General features: G+C 46.1%; 1 protein-coding gene across 1 annotated transcript in view; it reads right to left on the bottom strand.

Moving 5' to 3' along the window:
• SNX30 (sorting nexin family member 30) overlaps positions 1-27,850 on the bottom strand; it is a 406,405-nt gene that overhangs the window by 22,571 nt on the left and 355,984 nt on the right. The window contains exon 9 of the mRNA XM_063914721.1: positions 21,462-21,614. Within this exon, the coding sequence (XP_063770791.1) occupies positions 21,462-21,614 (153 nt within the window). The remainder of the gene's footprint in view (positions 1-21,461; positions 21,615-27,850) is intronic.

Raw genomic sequence — 27,850 nt, 5'->3', positions numbered from 1 at the left:
TCAAAAAGATATATGTAAAAACCGAAATTAATATCTATAATTCTAAAATACTCTTAATCACAACATAACGAAGATATGGATTGAATCCATATTTTCTTTGTATATTTAACATTGGACTCCATTCCACATTTTAGATATGGCCTGTGTTTCCACAAACTACCCAATCATATATCCCTTCCCAGAGTTCTCCTCGATATCCCATGTCGATGATTGGTGTAAAACGGGCGCCAACCAGTTGTCTAGGAGACAGCTTGTGTTCCATATAAATCCGGAAATAAGAGCATAGTTAGTAAAGATCCTCTCAGTCCTTTTCATGTATGATTTGTTTTGCTTCCGCTGTTCGCGGCGGGTCACGTCATGATGTCAAACGTACTGCCGTCGACCGGAAGTAAACACCGCTGACTTCCACTTTCTCATGGAACGCAAATAGGAAGTGGTAGTCATATTCTCTTCTCAGTGGAACGCAGATCGAGACAATATCGGACATAGAGCATTTGAGTGCTCATAGCGCATTGAAACCAAACAAGAGAAAAAAAGAAGAATATTTTCATTTAGTATTACATCTGTATTTAACATTACTGATGTGCAACACGTATATGTCAGCAAAAAACACATTCTTATATATATATATATATATATATATATATATATATATATATATATATTATTATTATTTTTTTATTTTTATTATAAGAACCATTTGGTCTCAAAGTCAGCATTGAGACCTCTAGGGGAAAGGGTTTTTAAATCGTATATAGTTCTCATTTCCAATTGTGCTAACTTAATATCTCTATCATCCGTCCTCCAACTAGATTTAACAGTTTTTATACCACAAAAACTGACCAAGTTATTGATATTGCACTGGTGTTGGTTCTTGAAATGCATGGACACATTGTGGGTTTCCAACCCTTTCTTTATATTTCTTACATGTTCCGCTAACCGTGTCTTTAACATGCGTGAAGTTCTGCCAACATATTGAGCGTTACAAGAACATTCCAACAGATATACACAGTATTTAGAATTACAGGTGACAAAATCTCTAATCTCATAGACCTTATTTGTTTGACATGACTTATACTCAGTGATTTTGCTGTTATGGCTCTTACAGGTTCGGCACATAATACACGTGCCGCATCTGTAAAAACCCTTAGAGGAATTAACAGATAGAGGTTTTGGAACAGAACCTATACTTCTAACCACTAGATCTTTGAGGTTACGTGCTTTTCTATATACAAATTTCGGAACCTCTGAAACGTGTTTCTTCAACAATGGGTCATGTTTTAAAATCCCCCAATGTTTAGCTATTATTTTTTCCACCTGTTTATGTTGACTGGTATAGTTAGAAATAAACGGTATGTCCCCACTCCTATATTTCACATTCCTCTTCTTGTTTGTGTCTTTTAGGGCAGTAGGTCTATCCATATTTAAGGCTCTCTTTGTGGCTTCGCTAATCATGTCTTCTCTATATCCTTTAGCCCGGAACTGTTGTTCCAAAACACCTGCCTGACTTTCATATTCTGTTATCTCTGTGCAATTCCTACGGATCCTTTGAAATTGGCTGATAGGAATGCTTTTCAGCCAATTTGTATGATGGTTACTGGTGGATGTAATGTAGGAGTTGCAGTCGGTGGGCTTAACATAATTTCGTGTTTTTAATTTACCACCCTCTATATAAATATTCAGATCCAAAAAAATCACATTGGAATCACTAATATTGAAAGTAAGATGGATATTCCTATTGTTACTATTCAAATATGTGCAAAAGGAATCCAAGGATGACCGATCTCCCCTCCATATAAACAAAATATCGTCTATATAACGATGCCATGACACCAGGCTGGCGCCAAAGTCATGCCCCGTCCACACCTGGTTTTCTTCCCAGTGGGCCATAAATAAGTTGGCATAACTCGGCGCCAGCCTGGTGCCCATGGCAGTTCCCGTTAGTTGCAGGTAAAAACTGTCCTTAAACCTCATGTCAAACAAATAAGGTCTATGAGATTAGAGATTTTGTCACCTGTAATTCTAAATACTGTGTATATCTGTTGGAATGTTCTTGTAACGCTCAATATGTTGGCAGAACTTCACGCATGTTAAAGACACGGTTAGCGGAACATGTAAGAAATAAAAAGAAAGGGTTGGAAACCCACAATGTGTCCATGCATTTCAAGAACCAACACCAGTGCAATATCAATAACTTGGTCAGTTTTTGTGGTATAAAAACTGTTAAATCTAGTTGGAGGACGGATGATAGAGATATTAAGTTAGCACAATTGGAAATGAGAACTATATACGATTTAAAAACCCTTTCCCCTTGAGGTCTCAATGCTGACTTTGAGACCAAATGGTTCTTATAATAAAAAAAAAATAATAATAATATATATATATATATATATATATATATATATATATATATATATATATGAATGTGTTTTTAGCTGACATATACGTGTTGCACATCATTAATGTTAAATACAGATGTAATACTAAATGAAAATATTCTTCTTTTTTTCTCTTGTTTGGTTTCAATGCGCTATGAGCACTCAAATGCTCTATGTCCGACATTGTCTCGATCTGCGTTCCACTGAGAAGAGAATATGACTACCACTTCCTATTTGCGTTCCATGAGAAAGCGGAAGTCAGCGGTGTTTACTTCCGGTCGACGGCAGTACGTTTGACGTCATGACGTGACCCGCCGCGAACAGCGGAAGCAAAACAAATCATACATGAAAAGGACTGAGAGGATCTTTACTAACTATGCTCTTATTTCCGGATTTATATGGAACACAAGCTGTCTCCTAGACAACTGGTTGGCGCCCGTTTTACACCAATCATCGACATGGGATATCGAGGAGAACTCTGGGAAGGGATATATGATTGGGTAGTTTGTGGAAACACAGGCCATATCTAAAATGTGGAATGGAGTCCAATGTTAAATATACAAAGAAAATATGGATTCAATCCATATCTTCGTTATGTTGTGATTAAGAGTATTTTAGAATTATAGATATTAATTTCGGTTTTTACATATATCTTTTTGAAGGGAGGTGTAAATATATCAATTTTGAATGTCATGATATGTAATTAATGCGAGGAATATTGTTATAAGGATGATTTTATTGTATGGATAGGAATGCTGCACAGTGATTGGGTAGAAATCACATGGTGAGGTCTATCTGGTATAAATATGTGTACCAGGCTTACACACTCTACACCCTGAGGAAGGAAACATTTCCGAAACGCGTTGGTGATATGAGCTATAGGGAGTAAACATCCCCATCCATATAAGGAGTAAGATCTTTTATCCTCAAGATTAACCTTTTTCCCCCCGTTTTGTGCTGTTTTTGTGGACTTGATTGGCAGACTGGTTGATGTTTGAGGTCCTTGTGGAGTGGAGTGATGTAATCCCTGATTTTTAAAAGTATTTTATGTATGGACAATTTTTGTTTTATGAATTAAAATATCTTCTACGAAGAATCCAGTATTCCTATCCATATTTTAAGGAAAAACCATCCGGTTTTTTGAAGTGACCTATGCTGCAGTTATAAAGAAACCGTTGGATGAACATAGGGCCTAGACAAATGGTGAGTTTATTACCATATGCCCTTTTGATGCTGGTTTTAATACTATAGGAAAAGATACCTTTATATGAGGAAACCTCACCGTACGTCGGTGAGTAAGGTATATCCAATTATCAGTTATCTTCCCTAAATTAATTATAAGGTTATAAGAATTCATGTTTTACTGACTCCAATCGTACAAGGAAAAGATACCTTTATAGGAGGAAATCTCATTGTACGGCGGTGAGTGAGGTACATCAAACAAGGAACATTTTATTGAAAATATTCTCTGATGGTTGACTGAGGAGTAACATCGGTTGAGAGACATTCGCATATTTACTCGACAGTAACAGCGCTGTTGGTCCACTCCCTTTTTTCTGCTTTTCAGGTATATGTTCAGGGATTTTAAATTCAATATGGGTCTGACCGAACCGTCCGGTTTCGGTACCACAAACATTGTCGAATAGTAACCCCTTCCCTGTTGAAGGAGGGGAACCTTTACCACCACCTGCTGGATATACAATTTGTGAATTGCAGTTAACACTATTTCCCTCTCTATGGGGGAAGCTGGCAGGGCCGATTTGAGGTAACGGTGAGGGGGCATCACTTCGAATTCCAGCTTGTATCCCTGAGACACAATCTCTATAGCCCAGGGGATCCACCAGTGAGTGAACCCACTTGTGGCTGAAATTTCGGAGACGCGCCCCCACCGGGCCTGGCTCCGCCTGTGGAGCCCCAGCGTCACACGGTGGATTTAGAGGAAGCCGGGGAGGACTTTTGTTCCTGGAAACTAGCTGTATTGTGCAGCTTCTTTCCTCTACCCCTGCCTCTGGCAAGAAAGGACGCACCTCGGACTTTCTTGCCTTTTTGTGATCGAAAGGACTCCATTTGGTAATACGGTACTTTCTTAGGTTGTGAGGGAACATATGGCAAAATATTTGACTTTCCCGCCGTAGCTGTGGAGACCAGGTCCGAGAGACCGTCCCCAAACAATTCCTCCCCCTTGTAAGGTAAAACATCCATGTGCCTTTTTGAGTCGGCATCGCCTGTCCATTGCAGAGTCCACAGGACCCTTCTGGCAGAAATCGACATTGCATTTATTCTAGAGCCCAGTAGGCTAATGTCTCTTTGAGCATCTCTCATATATAGGACAGCGTCTTTTATATGCCTCAGGTTTAGTAATTATAGTATCCTTGTCCAAGGTATCAAGTTCCTCAGATAAGGTATCTGTCCATGCTGCTGCAGCACTACACATCCAGGCCGACAATCGCCGGCCGTAGTAAGGTACCTGAATGTGTATAAATGGACTTCAGGATACCCTCCTGCTTTCTATCCGCAGCATCTTTAAGGGTGGCCGTATCCTGTGACGGCAGGACTACCCTCTTGGATAAGAGTGTTAAAGCTTTGTCTACCCTAGGGGAGGATTCCCAGCGTAACCTGTCCGTTGGTGGTTAAGGATACGCCATAAGCATCAGTTTGGAAATCTGCAGTTTTCTATCTGGAGATTCCCAAGCTTTTTCACATAACTCATTCAACTCATGTGAAGGGGGAAAGGTCACCTCTTGCCTTTTTTCCCCATACATATAAACCCTCTGGTCAGGGACTGGGGTTTCGTCTGTGATGTGCAACACATCTTTCATTGCTATAATCATGTAGCGGATGGCTTTAGCCATTTTAGGCTGCAACTTTGCATCATCACCATCGACACTGGAGTCAGAATCCGTGTCGATATCTGTGTCAACAATTTGGGATAGTGGGCGCTTCTGAGACCCTGACGGCCTCTGCGATGTAGGATCAGGCATGGGTTGAGACCCTGACTGTCCCAAGGCTTCAGCTTTATCCAACCTTTTATGCAAGGAATTAACATTATCATTTAAAACCTTCCACATATCCATCCAATCGGGTGTCGGCGGCGGCGACCCCACATTCATTAGTACCCGCTCTGTTTCCACATAGCCTTCCTCGTCAAACATGCCAACACAAGCATACCGACACACCACACACACAGGGGATGCTCTATTTGAAGACAGTTCCCCCACAAGGCCTTTTGGAGAGACAGAGAGAGAGTATGCCAGCACACACCCCAGCGCTATATGACCCAGGAATCACACAGTAACTTAGTGTTAACCCAGTAGCTGCTGTATAACTTTTTGCGCCAAATTTATGTGCTCCCCCTCTCTTTTTACCCTCTTTCTACTGTGATTCTGCAGGGGAGAGCCTGGGGAGCTTCCTCTCAGCGGAGCTGTGGAGAGAAAATGGCGCTGGTGAGTGCTGAGGAAGAAGCCCCGCCCCCTCAGCGGCGGGCTTCTGTCCCGCGTTTTGTGTGTAAAATAATGGCGGGGGATCATGCATATATACAGTGCAGGGCGCGCCCCCCCCCCCCCCTGCGCCCTACAGTGACCGGAGTGTGTGGGTTTAGTGTGGGAGCAATGGCGCACAGCTGCAGTGCTGTGCGCTACCTCATATGAAGACTGGAGTCTTCTGCGGCCGATTTTGAAGTCTTCTTGCTTCTCACGCCGGCTTCTGTCTTCTGGCTCTGCGAGGAAGACGACGGCGCGGCTCCGGGATCGGACGACCAAGGGTGCGTTCCTGTGTACGATCCCTCTGGAGCTAATGGTGTCCAGTAGCCTAAGAAGCATGACCTATCTTCAGTGAGTAGGGCTGCTTCTCTCCCGCTGCTTCTCTCCCCTCAGTCACACGTAGCAGAGAGTCTGTTGTCAGCAGATCTCTCTGAAAAGAAAAAATCCTAACAAAATACTTTCTTTTTAGCAAGCTCAGGAGAGCTCACTAAGTTGCACCCAGCTCGTCCGGGTACAGATTCAAACTGAGGTCTGGAGGAGGGACATAGAGGGAGGAGCCAGTGCACACCAGTATCCTAATTCTTTTTTAAAGTGCCCTATCTCCTGCGGAGCCGTCTATTCCCATGGTCCTTACGGAGTCCCCAGCATCCACTAGGACGTTAGAGAAATAATATTTTTCCTGGAGTCAGCATCAGCATTCCATTGATGGATCCACAATGCTCGCCTAGCAGAGACTGCCATGGCATTGGCTTTTGATCCCAAAAGGCCAATATCTCTCGCCGTTTCCTTTAGGTAGGCCGCTGCGTCCCTGATATGACCCAGTGTCAAAAGGACGCTATCCCTATCTAGGGTATCTATCTCAGATGACAAGTTATCTGCCCACTTTTCGATAGCACTACTCACCCACGCAGACGCTATGGCTGGTCTGAGCAGCGTACCCGTGGTGGCATAAATGGATTTTAATGTATTTTCCAGCTTGCGATCCGCAGGGTCCTTAAGGGCTGCCGTATCAGGAGACGGGAGAGCCACCTTTTTAGACAAGCGGGATAGGGTCTTGTCCACAATGGGGGGTGACTCCCACTTTTCCCTATCCCCAGAGGGAAACGGATACGCCACCTGAATCCTTTTAGGAATCTGAAACTTTTTGTCAAGGCTTTCCCAAACCTTTTCAAAAAGAGTGTTCAGTTCATGAGAGGGAGGAAACGATACCACAGGTTTCTTTTCTTTATACATACAAACCCTTGTATCAGGAACAGCAGGGTCCTCGGAAATATGTAATACGTCTTTTACCGCCACAATCATGTACTGAATACTCTTTGCTAATTTAGGATCCAATCTGGAATCACTAAAGTCGACACTGGAGTCAGTGTCTGTGTCGGTATCTGTGTCTGCCAACTAGGCAAACAAACGTTTTTGTGACCCAGAATGGGTCTGTACCTCTAATAACACATCCTCCACAGATTTCTTCCATGCCTGGTTCTGAGATTCAGATTTATCTAATCTCTTAATAATACGAGCCACATTAGCATTCAAGGCATTCAACACATTTACCCAATCAGGAGTCAGCGGTGCCGACAGGGTCACTCCCACAGCCGTTTTTGTCCCTAATACAGCCTCCTCCTGGGAAGAGTACTCAGACTCAGACATGCCGACACACGTGTCCCAAACACCCACAGACACACGGGCATATAGGGGACAGACCCACAGCAAAACCTGTCAGAGAGACACAGAGGGAGTTTTGCCAGCTCACCACCCAGCGCCTAATCACTGGTTCTGGAACACTAAAAAAATGCCCCAGAACTGCAGCGCTTTTATAATAAATATAACTTGCACCAATATTCCTGTGCCCCCCCCCTGTTTCGCACCCTGATACTTAGTCACAAGTGTGAGGAAGGACCAATGTCTCTGCAGCCTAGTGGAGAGGAAAATGGCACTGAGCTCTGTGAACTGTGAGGACGAATCTCTGCCCCCCTTAAGAGCGCGCTTCAGTCCCGCTTTTTTTTTAAATAAGATTTTACTTACCGGTAAATCTATTTCTCGTAGTCCGTAGTGGATGCTGGGGACTCCGTAAGGACCATGGGGAATAGACGGGCTCCGCAGGAGACAGGGCACTTTAAGAAAGAATTAGGAATACTGGTGTGCACTGGCTCCTCCCTCTATGTCCCTCCTCCAGACCTCAGTTAAGGAAACTGTGCCCGGAAGAGCTGACAGTACAAGGAAAGGATTTTGGAATCCAGGGTAAGACTCATACCAGCCACACCAATCACACCGTATAACTCGTGATAAACATACCCAGTTAACAGTATGAACAACAACAGAGCATCAGATAACCCTGATGCAACCATAACATAACCCTTATTTAAGCAATAACTATATACAAGTATTGCAGAAGAAGTCCGCACTTGGGACGGGCGCCCAGCATCCACTACGGACTACGAGAAATAGATTTACCGGTAAGTAAAATCTTATTTTCTCTAACGTCCTAGTGGATGCTGGGGACTCCGTAAGGACCATGGGGATTATACCAAAGCTCCCAAACGGGCGGGAGAGTGCGGATGACTCTGCAGCACCGAATGAGCAAACACAAGGTCCTCCTCAGCCAGGGTATCAAACTTGTAGAACTTTGCAAAAGTGTTTGAACCTGACCAAGTAGCCGCTCGGCAAAGCTGTATTGCCGAGACCCCTCGGGCAGCCGCCCAAGAAGAGCCCACCTTCCTAGTGGAATGGGCTTTTACTGATTTTGGAGGCGGCAATCCAGCCGCAGAATGAGCCTGCTGAATCGTGTTACAGATCCAGCGAGCAATAGTTTGCTTTGAAGCAGGAGCACCCAGCTTATTGGATGCATACAGGATAAACAGCAACTCAGTTTTCCTGACTCTAGCCGTTCTGGCTACATAAACCTTCAAAGCCCTGACCACATCTAGTAACTCGGAATCCTCCAAGTCACGAGTAGCCACAGGCACCACAATAGGTTGGTTCATATGAAAGGATGACACCACGTTTGGCAGAAATTGTGGACGGGTCCGCAATTCTGCCCTGTCCATATGGAAAACCAGATAGGGGCTTTTATGTGACAAAGCCGCTAATTCTGACACACGCCTAGCTGAAGCCAAGGCTAATAGCATGACCACCTTCCACGTGAGAAATTTTAACTCCATGGTTTTGAGTGGCTCGAACCAGTGTGACTTCAGGAAACTCAACACCTACGTTAAGATCCCAAGGTGCCACTGGAGGCACAAAAGGGGCTGAATATGCAGCACTCCCTTTACAAACGTCTGGACTTCAGGAAGAGAAGCCAGTTATTTTTGAAAGAAAATGCTAGAGCCGAAATCTGGACCTTAATGGAACCCAATTTCAGGCCCAAAGTCACTCCCGACTGTAGGAAGTGAAGGAAACGGCCCAGCTGGAACGCCTCCGTAGGGGCATACCTGGCCTCACACCAAGCCACATATTTTCGCCATATACGGTGATAATGTTTGGCCGTCACGTCCTTCCTAGCCTTTATCAGCGTAGGAAAGACCTCATCCGGAATGCCTTTTTCTGCTAGGATCCGGCGTTCAACCACCATGCCGTCAAGCGCAGACAGGGCCTCTGTTGCAACAAGTCCTGTCTTAGAGGCAGAGGCCATGGGTCCTCTGTGAGCATTTCTTGCCGATCCGGATACCAAGCCTTTTTGGCCAATCCGGAACAATGAGTATTGTTCTCACTCCTCTTTTTCTTATGATTCTCAGCACCCTTGGTATGAGAGGAAGAGGAGGAAATAATAAGAATTTACTCACCGGTAATTCTATTTCTCGTAGTCCATAGTGGATGCTGGGTACTCCGTAAGGACCATGGGGAATAGACTGGCTCCGCAGGAGACTGGGCACTCTTAAAAGAAAGATTAGGTACTATATCTGGTGTGCACTGGCTCCTCCCTCTATGCCCCTCCTCCAGACCTCAGTTAGGGAAACTGTGCCCGGAATAGCTGACATTACTAGGAAAGGATTTGGAATCCAGGGTAAGACTCATACCAGCCACACCAATCACACCGTACAACTTGTGATAACTATACCCAGTTAACAGTATGAACAACAACTGAGCCTCAGTCAACAGATGGCTCAGAACAATAACCTTATAGTTAAGCAATAACTATATACAATTATTGCAGAAAGTCCGCACTTGGGACGGGCTCCCAGCATCCACTACGGACTACGAGAAATAGAATTACCGGTGAGTAAATTCTTATTTTCTCTGACGTCCTAGTGGATGCTGGGTACTCCGTAAGGACCATGGGGATTATACCAAAGCTCCCAAACGGGCGGGAAAGTGCGGATGACTCTGCAGCACCGAATGAGCAAACTCAAGGTCCTCCTCAGCCAGGGTATCAAACTTGTAGAATTTTGCAAAAGTGTTTGATCCCGACCAAGTAGCAGCTCGGCAAAGTTGTAAAGCCGAGACCCCTCGGGCAGCCGCCCAAGAAGAGCCCACCTTCCTCGTGGAATGGGCTTTTACTGATTTAGGATGCGGCAGTCCAGCCGCAGAATGTGCAAGTTGAATCGTGCTACAGATCCAGCGAGCAATAGTCTGCTTTGAAGCAGGAGCACCCAGCTTGTTGGGTGCATGCAGGATAAACAGCGAGTCAGTTTTTCTGACTCTAGCCGTCCTGGAAACATAGATTTTCAGGGCCCGGACTAGGTCCAGCAACTTGGAATCCTCCAAGTCCCGAGTAGCCGCAGGCACCACAATAGGTTGGTTCAAATGAAACGCTGATACCACCTTTGGGAGAAATTGGGGACGAGTCCTCAATTCTGCCCTGTCCATATGGAAAATCAGATATGGGCTTTTACAGGACAAAGCCGCCAATTCTGACACACGCCTAGCTGAGGCCAAGGCCAACAGCATGACTACCTTCCACGTGAGATACTTCAACTCCACGGTCTGAAGTGGCTCAAACCAATGTGATTTTAGGAAATCCAACACTACGTTGAGATCCCAAGGTGCCACTGGAGGCACAAAAGCAATATGCAGCACTCCCTTAACAAACGTCTGAACTTCAGGCAGTGAAGCCAGTTCTTTTTGAAAGAAAATAGACAGAGCCGAAATCTGGACTTTAATGGATCCCAATTTTAGGCCCATAGTCACTCCTGACTGTAGGAAGTGCAGAAATCGACCCAGCTAAAATTCCTCTGTTGGGGCCTTCATGGCCTCACACCAAGCAACATATTTTCGCCATATGCAGTGATAATGTTTTGCTGTCACATCCTTCCTAGCTTTTATCAGCGTAGGAATGACTTCAACTGGAATGCCCTTTTCCATTAGGATCCGGCGTTCAACCGCCATGCCGTCGAACGCAGCAGCGGTAAGTCTTGGAACAGACAGGGCCCCTGCTGTAGCAGGTCCTGTCGGAGCGGCAGAGGGTCCTCTGAGATCATTTCTTGTAGTTCCGGGTACCAAGTTCTTCTTGGCCAATCCGGAACGATGAGTATAGTTCTTACTCCTCTCTTTCTTATTATCCTGAGTACCTTTGGTATGAGAGGAAGAGGAGGGAACACATAAACCGACTGGTACACCCACGGTGTCACTAGAGCGTCCACAGCTATCGCCTGAGGGTCCCTTGACCTGGCGCAATATCTTTTTAGCTTTTTGTTGAGGCGGGACGCCATCATGTCCACCTGTGGCCTTTCCCAACGATTTACAATCAGCTGGAAGACTTCTGGATGAAGTCCCCACTCTCCCGGGTGGAGGTCGTGTCTGCTGAGGAAGTCTGCTTCCCAGTTGTCCACTCCCGGAATGAACACTGCTGACAGTACTAGCACGTGATTCTCCGCCCATCGGAGAATCCTTGCGGCTTCTGCCATCGCCATCCTGCTTCTTGTGCCGTCGTGTCGGTTTACATGGGCGACCGCCGTGATGTTGTCTGACTGAATCAGCACCGGCTGGTTTTGAAGCAGGGGTTCTGCTTGACATAGGGCATTGTAAATGGCCCTTAGTTCCAGAATATTTATGTGTAGGGAAGTCTCCTGACTCGACCATTGTCCTTGGAAGTTTCCACCCTGAGTGACAGCCCCCCAACCTCGGAGGCTTGCATCCGTGGTCACCAGGACCCAGTCCTGAATGCCGAATCTGCGGCCCTCGAGAAGATGAGCACTCTGCAGCCACCACAGCAGAGACACCCTGGCCCTCTGGGACAGGGTGATCAGCCGATGCATCTGAAGATGCGATACGGACCACTTGTCTAACAGATCCCACTGAAAGATCCTTGCATAGAACCTGCCGAAGGGTATTGCTTCGTAAGAAGCTACCATCTTTCCCAGGACTCGCGTGCAGTGATGCACCGACACCTGTTTTGGTTTCAGGAGGTCTCTGACCAGAGATGACAACTCCTTGGCCTTCTCCTCCGGGAGAAACACCTTCTTCTGTTCTGTGTCCAGAATCATGCCCAAGAACAGCAGACGCGTCGTAGGAACCAGATGCGACTTTGGGATATTCAGAATCCAGCCGTGCTGTTGTAGCACTTCCCGAGATAGTGCTACTCCGACCAACAACTGCTCCTTGGACCTTGCCTTTATAAGGAGATCGTCCAAGTACGGGATAATTATAACTCCCTTCTTTCGAAGAAGTATCATCATTTCGGCCATTACCTTGGTAAATACCCTCGGTGCCGTGGACAGACCAAATGGCAACGTCTGGAATTGGTAATGGCAGTCCTGTACCACAAACCTGAGGTACTCCTGGTGAGGTGGGTAAATGGGGACATGTAGGTAAGCATCCTTGATGTCCAGTGACACCATAAAATCCCCCTCTTCCAGGCTTGCAATAACCGCCCTGAGCGATTCCATTTTGAACTTGAACTTCCTTATATAAGTGTTCAAGGATTTCAAATTTAGAATGGGTCTCACCGAACAGTCTGGTTTCGGTACCACAAACATTGTGGAATAGTAACCCCGTCCCTGTTGCAGGAGGGGAACTTTGATTATCACCTGCTGAAGGTACAGCTTGTGAATTGCCGCCAGTACTACCTCCCTTTCCTTGGGAGTAGCTGGCAAGGCTGATTTGAGGAAACGGCGAGGGGGAGACGCCTCGAACTCCAGCTTGTATCCCTGAGATACCACTTGTAGAACCCAGAGATCCACCTGTGAGCGAACCAACTGGTCGCTGAAGTTCCGGAGAGGGGCCCCCACCGCACCTGGCTCCACCTGTGGAGCCCCAGCGTCATGCGGTGGACTTAGTGGAAGCAGGGGAGGATTTTTGTTCCTGGGAACTGGCAGTCTGGTGCAGCTTTTTCCCTCTACCCCTGCCTCTGGGCAGAAAGGACGCGCCTCTGACCCGCTTGCCTTTCTGAGGCCGAAAGGACTGTACTTGATAATACGGTGCTTTCTTAGGCTGTGAGGGAACCGGAGGTAAAAAAGTCGACTTCCCAGCTGTTGCTGTGGATACGAGGTCCGAGAGACCGTCCCCAAACAATTCCTCACCTTTATAAGGCAAAACTTCCATGTGCCTTTTAGAATCAGCATCACCTGTCCACTGCCGAGTCCATAATACTCTCCTGGCAGAAATGGACATTGCACTAATTCTAGATGCCAGCCGGCAAATGTCCCTCTGTGCATCCCTCATATATAAGACTACGTCTTTAATATGCTCTATGGTTAGCAAAATAGTATCCCTGTCAAGGGAATCAATGTTATCTGACAGGGAATCAGACCATGCTGCTGCAGCACTACACATCCATGCTGAAGCAATAGCAGGTCTCAGTATAGTACCTGAGTGTGTATACACAGACTTCAGGATAGCCTCCTGCTTTCTATCTGCAGGCTCCTTTAAGGCGGCCGTATCCTGAGACGGCAGTGCCACCTTTTTTGATAAGCGTGTGAGCGCCTTGTCCACACTAGGGGATGTTTCCCAACGCAACCTGTCCGTTGGCGGGAAAGGGTACGCCATTAGTAACCTCTTAGAAATCACTAGTTTCTTATCTGGGGAACACCACGCTTCTTCACACAATTCATTTAACTCATCAGATGGGGGAAAAGTCACTGGCTGCTTTTTCTCCCCAAACATAATACCCTTTTTAGTGGTAAGTGGGTTAATGTCAGAAATGTGCAACACATTTTTCATTGCCGTAATCATGCATCGGATGGCCCTTGTGGATTGTACATTTGTCTCATCCTCGTCTACACTGGAGTCAGACTCCGTGTCGACATCTGTGTCTGCCATCTGAGGTAGCGGGCGTTTTTGAGCCCGATGGCCTCTGAGACGCTTGGGCAGGCGCGGGCTGAGATGCCGGCTGTCCCAAAGCTGTACGTCATCGAACCTTTTATGCAAGGAGTTGACACTGTCGGTTAATACCTTCCACATATCCATCCACTCTGGTGTCGGCCCCGCAGGGGGCGACATCACACTTATCGGCTCCTGCTCCGCCTCCACGTAAGCGTCCTCATCAAACATGTCGACACACCCGTACCGACACACCGCACACACACACAGGGAATGCTCTAACTGAGGACAGGACCCCACAAAGTCCTTTGGGGAGACAGAGAGAGAGTATGCCAGCACACACCAGAGCGCTATATAACAGAGGGATTTACACTAACACAAAGTGAATTTTCCCCCAATAGCTGCTTATATCACCTTTTGCGCCTAAATTTATGTGCCCCCCCTCTCTTTTTTACCCTTCTCGTAGTGTATACTGCAGGGGAGAGCCTGGGGAGCGTCCTTCCAGCGGAGCTGTGAAGAGAAAATGGCGCTGGCTGTGCTGAGGAAGATAGCCCCGTCCCTTCAGCGGCGGGCTTCTCCCGCTTTTTTAATAATATTTATGGCGGGGGATTAGGCACATATACAGTTTATAACTGAATTATGTGCATTTTGCCAAAAAGGTATACATATTGCAGCCCAGGGCGCCGCCCCCCCCCCCCAGCGCCCTGCACCCACCAGTGACCGGAGCGTGTGGTGTGCTGTGGGAGCAATGGCGCACAGCTGCAGTGCTGTGCGCTACCTTATTGAAGACCGCCGATTTTCTCCTAGTTCTTCCGTCTTCTGGCTCTGCAAGGGGGACGGCGGCGCGGCTCCGGGAACGGACGATCGAGGTCGGGCCCTGTGTTCGAACCCTCTGGAGCTAATGGTGTCCAGTAGCCTTAGAAGCACAAGATAGCTGCAAGCAGATAGGTTTGCTTCTCTCCCCTCAGTCCCTCGTAGCAGTGAGTCTGTTGCCAGCAGATCTCACTGAAAATAAAAAACCTAACAAATACTTTCTTTTCTAGTAAGCTCAGGAGAGCCCACTAGGTGCATCCAGCTCTGGCCGGGCACAGATTCTAACTGAGGTCTGGAGGAGGGGCATAGAGGGAGGAGCCAGTGCACACCAGATATAGTACCTAATCTTTCTCTTAAGAGTGCACAATCTCCTGCGGAGCCCGTCTATTCCCCATGGTCCTTATGGAGTACCCAGCATCCACTAGGACGTCAGAGAAACATAACTGACTGGAACACCCACGGTGTCACTAGTGCATCTACAGCTATCGCCTGAGGGTCTCTTGACCTGGCGCAATACATTTGTAGCTTTTTGTTGAGGCGGGATGCCATCATGTCCACCTGTGGCAGTTCCCACCGCCTTGCAATCTGCGTGAAGACTTCTTGATGAAGTCCCCACTCTCCCGGGTGGAGGTCGTGCCTGCTGAGGAAGTCTGCTTCCCAGTTGTCCACTCCCGGAATGAACACTGCTGACAGTGCTCTTTCGTGATTCTCCGCCCAGCAAAGAATTCTGGTGGCTTCCGCCATCACCACCCTGCTCCTTGTGCCGCCTTGGCGGTTTACATGAGCCACTGCGGTGATGTTGTCTGACTGAATCAGCACAGATTGGTTGCGAAGCAGGGTCTCCGCTTGACTTAGGGCGTTGTATATGGCCCTTAGTTCCAGGATATTGATGTGAAGGCAAGTCTCCTGACTTGACCACAGACCCTGGAAATTTCTTCCCTGTGTGACTGCCCCCCACCCTCGGAGGCTTGCATCCGTGGTCACCAGGACCCAGTCCTGAATGCCGAACCTGCGGCCCTCGAGAAGGTGAGCACTCTGCAGCCACCACATAAGAGACACCCTGGCCCTGGGGGATAGGGAGATCATCTGTAGATGTGATCCGGACCACTTGTCCAACAGATCCCATTGAAAGGTCCTCGCATGGAACCTGCCGAAGGGAATGGCCTCGTACGATGCCACCATCTTTCCCAGGACTCGCGTGCAGTGATGCACCGACACCTGTTTTGGTTTTAAGAGGTCTCTGACCAGTGTCATGAGTTCCTGCGCCTTCTCCGTCGGGAGAAAAACCTTCTTCTGGTCTGTGTCCAGAATCATGCCCAGGAAGGGCAGACGCGTCGTAGGAATCAGCTGCAAATTTGGAATATTTAGAATCCAACCGTGCTGTTGCAACCCTTCCCGAGAGTGTGCTACGCTGATCAGCAACTGCTCTCTGGACCTCGCCTTTATGAGGAGATCGTCCAAGTATGGGATAATTGTGACCCCCTGCTTTCGCAGGAGCACCATCATTTCCGCCATTACCTTGGTAAATATTCTTGGTGCCGTGGACAGACCAAACGGCAACGTCTGGAATGTGTAATGACAATCCTGTACTACAAATCTGAGGTACGCCTGATGAGGTGGATAAATGGGGACATGAAGGTATGCATCCTTTATGTCCAGAGACACCATAAAATCCCCCCCTTCCAAGCTTGCGATGACCGCTCTGAGCGATTCCATCTTGAACTTGAACCTTTTCAGGTATATGTTCAGGGATTTTAAATTCAATATGGGTCTGACCGAACCGTCTGGTTTCGGTACCACAAACATGGTCGAATAATAACCCTTTCCTTGTTGAAGGAGGGGAACCTTGACCACCACCTGCTGAAGATACAATTTGTGCATTGCAGTTAACACTGTTTCCGTCTCGTGGGGGGAAGCCGGCAGGGCCGTCGGTGAGGGGGCATCTTCTCAAAGTCCAGCTTGCATCCCTGAGACACAATATCTATTGCCCAGGGTTCTAACAGGGAGTGAACCCACTTGTGGCTGAACTTACGCAGGCGTGCCCCCACCGGGCCTAGCTCCGCCTGTGGAGCCCCAGCGACATGCGGTGGATTTTTGTAGAGGCCGGGGAGGGCTTCTGTTCCTGGGATCTAGCTGTGTTGTGCAGCTTCTTTCCTCTGCCCCCGCCTCTGGCAAGAAAGGACGCACCTCGGACTTTCTTGTTTCTTTGTTCTAAAGGCTGCATTTGATAATGTCGTGCTTTCCTAGGCTGTGCAGGAATATAAGGCAAAATATCAGAATTACCAGCTATAGCTGTGGAGACCAGGTCCGAGAACCCTTCTCCACACAATCCTCAGCCTTCCATATGCCTCTTAAGTCGGCATCATCTGTCCATTGCATATTCTACAGGACACGTCAAGCAGAAATCGACATAGCTTTGTCTCTAGGACCCAGTATACTCATGTTTCTTTGGGCATGTTTTATATATATAAATCTCTTAAAACAGCCTCTTTAATATATATATATATATATATATATATATATATATATATATATATATATATTGTCGAAAATAGAAACGGGGGCGCTCAGATGTCACAGTGCACTACCAATAATAAATATGAAATCAAGTGTATACAATACGTGACACTTCCTCTAGAGTGAGAGTGGCTGCAACCTTAAGCAATAAACATGTGCTTGGAAAACACATAAAAAAGATTTTCAGAAAGTGAAGAAAAGGGCGCCTACTAGTGTCTAATAAAATTATATAAAAATACAGAGCTGGTGTGATTGAGAACAGGATACTACTTATCTGGCATAAACAGACTTTTGCTTCAGTCATAGGACCAGTATAGGTACATGAAAAAAGAAGAACAAAATAACATAGCGCGTACTGTTTTTACACAATCACAATCTACAGATCAGATGAACCAATTGTGTGTTATAAAAAACTTTCTGGGTAAAGGTAAATCCCAAAATTTAAAATCCACAGCCAGGGATTTTTTAAAAGTTTTTCACAATAATAAAACACATAAAACATAAAGGTAGAAGTACAAGATGCGCAATTTTCAATCTACAGATCAAATGAACCAATTATGTGTTATAAAAAACTTTCTGGGTAAAGGCAAATCCCAAAATTTAAAATCCACAGCCAGGGTCCCCATGATGAAGTCTAATTAAGGACGAAACGCGTTGGGACTGATGCACCTGAACCTCCCTTATGGGCAGATAAGCTGTTTTAATACTTATTTTTTGTACGTTTGAATTTTTACTATTTATCTTGGATGTTTACGGAAAATCTGATGTACCCCATTCCTAATATGGACAGATAAGCTTGTCATTCATTTTTATCTTGTACGCTCGCATTACTTCTACCTTTTATGTTTTATGTGTTTTATTAAATATTGTGAAAAACTTTTAAAAAGTCCCTGGCTGTGGATTTTAAATTTTGGGATTTACCTTTACCCAGAAAGTTTTTTATAACACATAATTGGTTCATTTGATCGGTAGATTGAAAATTGCGCATCTTGTACTTCTACCTTTATGTTTTATGTGTTTTATTATTGTGAAAAACTTTTAAAAAATCCCTGGCTGTGGATTTTAAATTTTGGGATTTACCTTTACCCAGAAAGTTTTTTATAACACACAATTGGTTCATCTGATCTGTAGATTGTGATTGCGTAAAAACAGTACGCGCTATGTTATTTTGTTCTTCTTTTTTCATGTACCTATACTGGTCCTATGACTGAAGCAAAAGTCTGTTTATGCCAGATAAGTAGTATCCTGTTCTCAATCACACCAGCTCTATATTTTTATATAATTTTATTAGACACTAGTAGGCGCCCTTTTCTTCACTTTCTGAATATATATATATATATATATATATATACACATATATCTATATATATATCTACATACTAGGGTCTCAATCTCTGCTGATAAGGTACCTGTCCACGCTGCCACAGTGCTATAAACCCATGCCGACACAATCGCCGGTCTGAGTAGTGTATCAGAATGTGCACGCTATCTGCAGGATCCCTGAGAATAGCTGTTACGACAGGGCTACCTTTTGGGCAAACGTGACACCCTAGGGGAAGATTCCCATCGTATCCTGGCCCTAGTGGGGAAAGGATACTGCCTGAGAATTCTTTGTGGGAAACTGCAGTCTCTTGTCTGGAGATTCCCGCTCTTTTTCATCATGAGAGGAGGGAAATTTACCTCAGCTTTCTTCCCCTTAAACATGTGTACCCTTGTGTCAGGGACAGATGAGTCATCAGTGATATGCAAATCATCTTTTATTACAATAATCATATATTGAATACTTTTCTGCCATTTTGGCTGTAACTTTGCATTATCTTAGTCGACACTGGAGTCAACCTCCGTGTCGACATCAGTGTTTATTATTTTGGATAGTGAGCATTGAGAGACTCTGAAGGTCTCTGCGATAGAGGGACAGACATGGGTAGATTTCTTGTCTGTTCTCTAACCTTTTGTGCAATAAATTCACCTTAGCACTTAATTACACATATCCAACAGGTGTCGGCGTTGTCGACGGAGACACCCTCACACACATTTGCTCTATCTCCTCCTTAGGGGAGCCTTTTACCTCAGACATGTCGACACACACGTACCGACACACCACACACTCAGGGAATGCTCATCTGAAGACAATTCCCCCATAAGGCCCTTTGGAGAGACAGAGAGAGAGTATGCCAGCACACACCCCAGCGCTATTAACCCAGGAATAACACAGTAACTTAATGTTAACCCAGTAGCTGCTGTTTATATTGATTGTTGCGCCTAATTATGTGCCCCCCCCCCCCCCCCTCTCTTTTTATCCTCTTCTACCGTGTAACTGCAGGGGAGAGACCAGGGAGCTTCCTCTCAGCGGTGCTGTGGAGAAAAAACATGGCGCTGGTGAGTGCTGAGGAAGAAGCCCCGCCCCCTCAGTGGCGGGATTCTGTCCCGCGTTTCTGTGTAAAATAATGGCAGGGGCTCATGCATATATACAGTGCCCAAATGTATATATGCTGCTTTTTGCCAAGAGGTTCTCAATTGCTGCCCAGGGCGCCCCCCCCCCCCCCCCTGCGCCCTACAGTGACCGGAGTGTGTGGGTTTAATGTGGGAGCAATGGCGCACAGCTGCAGTGCTGTGCGCTACCTCATATGAAGACTGGAGTCTTCTGCCGCCGCTTTTGACGTCTTCTTGCTTCTCACGCCGGCTTCTGGCTCTGCGAGGGGACGGCGGCGCGGCTCCGGGATCGGACGACCAAGGGTGCATTCCTGTGTTCGATCCCTCTGGAGCTAATGGTGTCCAGTAGCCTAAGAAGCATGACCTATCCGCAGTTAGTAGGGCTGCTTCTCTCCCCTCAGTCCCACGTAGCAGAGAGTCTGTTGCCAGCAGATCTCTCTGAAAATAACAAAATCCTTACAAAATACTTTCTATTTAGCAAGCTCAGGAGAGCTCACTAAGGTGCACCCAGCTCGTCCGGGCACAGATTCAAACTGAGGTCTGGAGGAGGGACATAGAGGGAGGAGCCAGTGCACACCAGTATTCCTAATTCTTTCTTAAAGTGCCCTGTCTCCTGCGGAGCCCGTCTATTCCCCATGGTCCTTACGGAGTCCCCAGCATCCACTAGGACGTTAGAGAAAATATATTTATACTGGCGGGGGTTAGGACAGTGCCTAGGCACTTATGTCCCCTCTTGCCAGTCCATTTTGAAGTTTAACTGCTGCCCAGGGCACCCCCCCCCCCCGCGCGCCCTGCACCCCGTAGTGCCACTGTGTGTGGGAGCATGATGCGCAGCGCGAACGCTGTGCGGTACCTCAGAAAGCAGTCACTAAAGTCTTCTGATCTTCTTCTACTCACCTGTCTTCTGACTTCTGGCTCTGTAAGGGGGGTGACGGACGGCTCTGGGAACGAGCATCTAGGCGTACCTAGCGATCAGACCCTCAGGAGCTAATGGTGTCCTGTAGCCAAGAAGCAGAGCCTTTAACTCACTTGAAGTTGGTCTAACTTCTCTCCCCTTAGTCCCACGAAGCAGGGAGACTGTTGCCATTAGTCTCCCTGAAAATAAAAAACCTAACAAAAGTCTTTTCCCGAGAAACTCTGTAGAGCTCCTCAGTGTGCATCCAGTCTGCCTGGGCACAATTCTAAAACTGGTCTGGAGGAGGGGCATAGAGGGAGGAGCCAGTTCACACCCAAAGTCTTAAAGTGCCCATGTCTCCTGCGGATCCCGTCTATACCCCATGGTTCTTATGGTTACCCCAGCATCCTCTAGGACAGTGATGGCTAACCTTGACACTCCAGCTGTTGTTGAACTACACATCCCAGCATGCCCTGCTACAGTTTTGTTATTTGGCCATGCTAAAACTGATGCAAGGCATGCTGGGATGTGTAGTTCAACAACAGCTGGAGTGTCAAGGTTAGCCATCACTGCTCTAGGACGTATGTGAAAAAAAACATTTAAGTTCAGGTCAGAAGCAAAGCTGTTTAGTAATTAAAACTGGAATATATTTGACAGCTCAGGTTCATATTCTATTAGGAAAATAAATGCTTTAGGTAATTGACATGCAAAATAGGGTTATAAAATGAATCGACTGGAATATTTATCTTTTACCTTCTCATAGTACTGGATATTTTTGTCGGCCATTCCCATAAGCAGTTGACGGAAATCCTGTGTCTTGTTATTCTGCCACCTTTCCATGTCTGCCTTCAAATCTGCATTGAAGCATTCTACTTTGTCTTGGCACTTCTCTACCTCTGTGGGCACCTGAGAGATTGATAGTGAGATGAATAAATGTGAAAAGCCCAACAAAAGCTTTACAGCTGAAATACTCAAATCCACACTCTTTAAAAAGGGGACTAAAATTTTATAAGTAATGTAGTCTTGTACAGCAGGTTTATAAAAAGCTTAAATAGACTTAAGTTGTTTACTCTCTTTTGCTGTGCCAGTTTACATGCCTATGGATTAGAATCTACATGTACTTTCCTTTCCAGATTACAGGTGAAACTAAAAAAAATTTGAATATCGTGCAAAAGTTCATTTATTTCAGTAATTCAACGTAAAAGGTGAAACTAATATATTCTATAGACTCATTACATGCAAAGTGAGAAATTTCAAGCCTAATTTTCTGAGTTTCACCTGTACAGTTTTCTATAGCAGTGTCTTCGAACTGCTTGCATATGGAAAAAAAGGAGATTTATGGTAGAATACCATGGTTAAATCTCTTTCTGCGAGGTACAATGGATTCCACAGGGAATTACATAGGGGTGTAGAGTTGGATCTGGATCCGAGGCATCAACAGGCTAAAGCTTTGACTGTTCCCAGGATGCATTGCACAGCCTCCTCTATAACCCTGCCACCAGGCACTGGAGCTCAGTTTACCAGTCCAATGCAGTAGCAGGTAAAAGACGGTAGATGTTAGTCACATAGAACCACATTCTCACGACAGGAGAAGGGACTAGCGGCTAATGCCATACAAACTCAAAGAAGCTAAGTGCGTCAAGGTGGGCGCCCTGTGGAATCTAGTGTACCTCGAAGAAAGATTCAACAATGGTAAGTCTACCATAAATCTCCTTTACTGCAGCGGGGTACACTGGGATTCCACAGGGAATACATCGGGAATGTCCTAAAGCAGTTCCTCATGAGAGGGAACGCACCGTAGCGGGCACAAGAAACCAGCGTCCAAAGGAAGCATCCTGGGAGGCGGAAGTATCAAAGGCATAGAACCTGATGAACGTGTTTACTGAGGACCAAATAGCCGTCATGCACAATTGTTCAGCGGACGCGCCTCGGTAGGCCGCTCAAGAAGGTCCAACAAACCGAGTAGAATGGGCTTTAATAGCAGCAGGAGCTGGAAGACCAGCCTGTGCATAGGCTTGTGCAATCACCTTTCTAATCATCCATCTGGCCAAGGTTAGCCTATTTGCAGGCCAGCCATGTATTTGAAAACCAAAAAGTACAAAAAGGGTATCCGACCTCCTGAGAGAGGCAGTACTCTCTAGGTAAATACGGAGAGCCCGTACCACATCCAAAGACCGCTCTTTGGAGGACAAACCAGAAGAAATAAAGGCGGGAATCACAATCTCTTGGTTAAGATGAAAAGATGATACCACCTTAGGTAAATAACCAGGGCGAGTTCGAAGAACTGCCAGGTCCCGGTGAAAAATCAGAAAGGATGGACGACAGGACAGAGCGCCCAAGTCCGACACCCTCCTGGCAGAGGCAATAGCCAGTAAAAACACAACTTTAAGCGTAAGACATTTAAGGTCCACAGACTCAAGAGGTTCAAATGGAGACTCTTGTAGGGCATATAAGACAACAGACAGATCCTATAGAGCCACGGGAGGGACATAGCGAGGCTGAATCCGTAAAAAGCCCTGGGTGAAAATATGAACGTCAGGAATAGAAGCAATTTTCCTCTGAAACCACATCGACAAGGCAGATATACGAACCTTGAGGGAGGCCAGACGAAGGCCTAAATCTAGGCCTTGTTGAAAAAAATCCAAAAGCATAAACGTTCTGAACGAATAGGCATAATTCTTAGCAGCACAACATGTGGAGTTCCAGACCGTGTAATAAATCCGTGCAGAAGCTGGTTTGTGGGCCTTCAACATAGTTTGAATAACCGCCTCAGAGAATCCCTTGGCCCTCAAGAGTGAAGCTTCAAGAGCCACGCCGTGTCAAAGATAGTCTGGCCAGGTCCAGATAGACACAAGGGCCCTGAACGAGGAGATCTGGGCGTTGAGGAAGTAGAAGAGGAAGTAGAAGAGGACGCTGTATTGATAGACCATGCAGGTCTGAGAACCAATGCCGTCTGGGCCACACTGGAGCGACTAGAAGTAGTATTCCTCTTTCTTGCTTGAACTTCCGTAGTACCCTGGGCAGGAGTGACACCAGAGTTAACACGTATGGCAGCCGAAAGTTACATGGAATTGCCAGTGCGTCCACAAACTCTGCTTTAAGAACCCTTGTACCTGATCCGAAGACAGGAACCTTGTGATTGTGTTGAGACGCCATCAGGTCTACATCTGGTAGGCCCCTCTTGTCCACTAGGAATTGAAAGACTTCCGGATGAAGACTCCACTCTCTGGCATGAACGTCCTGACAACTGAGGAAATCCGCTTCCCAGTTGAGGACTCCGGGGATTAACACTGCCGATATTGCTGGCAGAGTAGATGACACCACAAGACGGACATAAAAAATATAAAAAATGGGACATAAGATTACAATACTAAAAAAAAACAAAAAAAAAAACAGTGCAACCTAAAAAATGTTTGAGTTTTTGAGCTAAGCTTAGTATATGGAGTCAGCCAGACGAAACGTGTTGGGTGTACCTCACTGACTCCATATAATAACATAAGCTCAAAAACTCTCATATTTAGATTGCACTGTTTTTTAGTATTGTAATGGTCTTATATGTTTTTATGTATCTTATGTCCCATTTTTTATAGTCCAATATGCATTTTTTTACGGTCTATAAACTTTTTAAATGTGGATACCTATGTATTTAAATTAAAATATTGTTATCTTCTACCTCAAAAACTGGGCTTGCTTTTATCCACATAGAATATCCTCCATCACTTATTAATATTTTATTCTCTGGACCATTTTTGCCTTCTAATTCAGAATATAGCAGCTTAAACACCGTTAGTCGCTTTTTTCCATAATATAAATATATAAATATATATATATATATATATATATATATATATATGTAGAATTGAGCGGCACTCTCAGGACTATAATAAAGAACGGGTCCTCAGCCCATCAATAGTTTGCAACGTTTCGGTAATTTTATTTCAACCGTCGTCAGGCATAATAAGATGCATGACGACGGTTGAAATAAAATTACCGAAACGTTGCAAACTATTGATGGGCTGAGGACCCGTTCTTTATTATAGTCCTGAGAGTGACGCTCAATTCTACGTGTATATACAGTGGTTTATTCTGCACGAGAAGGCACCAGGCGTTACATTTATTTAATCTGGAGTGCCGACTGCTTGGACATCTATATATATATAAATAAAAAGCAGTGTGTACAGGTGCGCTGGTAGTTAAAAGGTAATAGTTCTCAGTCCACAGGTAATCCACTCTGGGCTGTAGCACAGGTGTACATCAACACTGCAGCAACTCTCCTTAGAAGGCTCAGGACTCTTATGAGCATTAAATAGCTAGAATAGAGAGTGAAGAGACTGCGCTCATAGTGCAGATCAATTTTTATTTAAAAACACAGATGAAATAAAAACATCAAGTAATTCTACAGGACTCGTACCCTGAACAACCCACACCGTGGGGAGGTTAGCAGATGGTATAATACATTCCACAATGGCAAAACTGCATACCGCTGACACATGGACCCGGGACCTTACACCGCGTCGGCTGAATATTTTCCAGACCGTACCCGTCAGGACACCGCGTCACGAACTCAGGGAGCCTGTGCAGTGCAAGTGGAGAAGATCAAATGTCTGGCAAGCACAGCATCAACATGTTTCGTAGATTACTTCATCAGATGCTTGATCTTCTCCACTCGCACTGCACAGGCTCCCTGAGTTCGTGACGCGGTGTCCTGACGGGTACGGTCTGGAAAATATTTAGCCGACGCGGTGTAAGGTTCCGGGTCCATGTGTCAGCGGTATGCAGTTTTGCCATTGTGGAATGTATTATACCATCTGCTAACCTGCCCACGGTGTGGGTTATTCAGGGTACGAGTCCTGTAGAATTACAGAACTCCTTCTTAGTGGAGTGGGCCTTTACCGACGTCAGTATGAGCTTGCTGAATCGTATTTCTAATCCAATGTGCAATAGTCTGCTTGGAAGCAGGACAGCCAATCTTGTTGTGAGCATACAGGACAAACAGAACCTCTGTTTTCCATATATACGAGCTGTTCTAGCAACATAGATTTTCAAAGCTCTAACCACATCTAGAGATTTTGAATCAGTGAATGTGTCAGTAACTACTGGCACTACAATAGGATGGTTTATGTGGAAAGATGAAACCACCTTCGGAAGAAAATGTTGAGTCCTCAACTCTGCCCTATCTTCATGGAAGATCAGGTAAGGGCCCTTGTGAGACAAGGCCCCCAATTCAGACACCCGCCTTGCGGATGCCAAAGCCAAAAGCATCACCACTTTCCAAGTGAGAAACTTCAACTCTATCTTTTGTAGAGGCTCAAACCAATCCGATTGAAGGAACTGCAATACCACTGGAGGCACAAATGGAGGCTGGATGTGCAGAACCCCTTTCACAAAGGTCTGAACCTCTGTAAGAGAGGCCAATTGTTTTTGGAAGAACACTGACAAGGCCGAAATCTGGACCTTGACTGATCCCAATCGGAGGCCCGCCTCCACACCATCCTGCAAATAATGGAGAAAATGTCCTAAGTGAAACTCTTTCGTAGGAGTTTTCTTGGATTCACACCAAGATACATATTTTCTCCAAATACGGTGGTAATGTTTCGACGTTACTCCCTTTCTGGCCTGAATAAGGGTGGGGATGACCTCCTCGGGAATACCCTTCCTGGCTAGGATACGGCGCTCAACAGCCATGCCATCAAACGTAGCCGCGGTAAGTCTTGATACACACGGCCCCTGCTGCAGCAGGTCCTCTCGAGGAGGAAGAGGCCGAGGATCTTCTATGAGCAACTGCTGAAGATCTGGGTACCAAGCCCTCCTTGGCCAGTCTAGAGCAATGAAGACTGCTCGAACCCTTGTTTTTTTTATGATCCTGAGTACTTTTGGGATCAGCGGAAGTGGAGGGAAGACATACACTGACGGAAAAACCCACTGGGTCACCAGTGCATCCACTGCTACTGCTTGAGGGTCTCTCGACCTGGAACAGTATCTCTGAAGTGTCTTGTTGAGACGAGACGCCATCATGTCTATTTGAGGAAGTCCCCAAAGACTTGTCACCTCTGCGAAGACTTCTTGGTGGAAGCCCCACTCTCCTGGATGGAGATCGTGTCTGCTGAGGTAGTCTGCTTCCCAGTTGTCTACTCCCGGAATGAATATTGCCGACAGAGCTTGTAGATGTTTTTCTGGCCAGCGGAGGATTTTTGGCGCCTCTGCCATTGCTGCTCTGCTTTTCGTTCCGCCCTGCCTGTTTATGTATGCAACTGCTGTTACATTGTCCGCCTGGATCTGCACGGGACGGTCTTGAAGAAGATGTACCGCTTGTAGAAGGCCGTTGTAAATGGCTCTTAGCTCCAGAACGTTTATGTGAAGGCAGGCTTCCTGTTGTGACCAACGTCCCTGGAAGTTTTCTCCCTGAGAGACTGCTCCCCAGCCTCGGAGACTTGCATCCGTGGTTACCAGGACCCACTCCTGAATCCCGAACCTGCGTCCCTCGAGCAGGTGAGAGCTGTGCAACCACCACAGGAGCGAAATCCTGGTTTTTGACGACAGGATTATCTTTCTGTGCATGTGCAGGTGTGACCCCGACCACTTGTCCAACAGGTCCCACTGGAATACTCTGGCATGGAACCTGCCAAACTGTATGGCCTCGTAGGCCGCCACCATCTTCCCCAACAACCGAATGCACTGATGGATCGACACACTTGATGGTTTCAATATCTGTTTTACCATTTTCTGGATTTCCAGAGCCTTTTCCAGCGGAAGAAATACTCTCTGAACTTCTGTGTCCAGAATCATCCCGAGGAAAGACAACCTTGTCGTCGGTTCCAACTGTGACTTTGGGTAATTTATGATCCACCCGTGTTGTTGGAGTATTGACAGAGAGAGTGATATGTTTTGTAATAACTGCTCCCTGGATCTCGCCTTTATCAGGAGGATGACCAGATAAGGAATTATATTGACTCCTTTCTGACGAAGGAGGACCATCATCTCCGCCATCACCTTGGTGAATACCCTCGGCGCCGTGGAGAGACCGAAAGGTAACGTCTGGAATTGGTAATGGCAATCCTGAACCGCGAATCTCAAATAAGCCTGGTGAGGAGGATTAATGGGAACGTGCAGGTAAGCATCCTTTATGTCCACCGACACCAAGT

Source organism: Pseudophryne corroboree, chromosome 1, assembly GCF_028390025.1.
Source record: "Pseudophryne corroboree isolate aPseCor3 chromosome 1, aPseCor3.hap2, whole genome shotgun sequence".
In the NCBI taxonomy this organism is placed as follows: Eukaryota; Metazoa; Chordata; class Amphibia; order Anura; family Myobatrachidae; genus Pseudophryne; species Pseudophryne corroboree.
The sequence above is the reverse complement of the archived record's forward strand: the minus strand, read 5'-3'. Positions and strand labels throughout refer to the sequence as shown.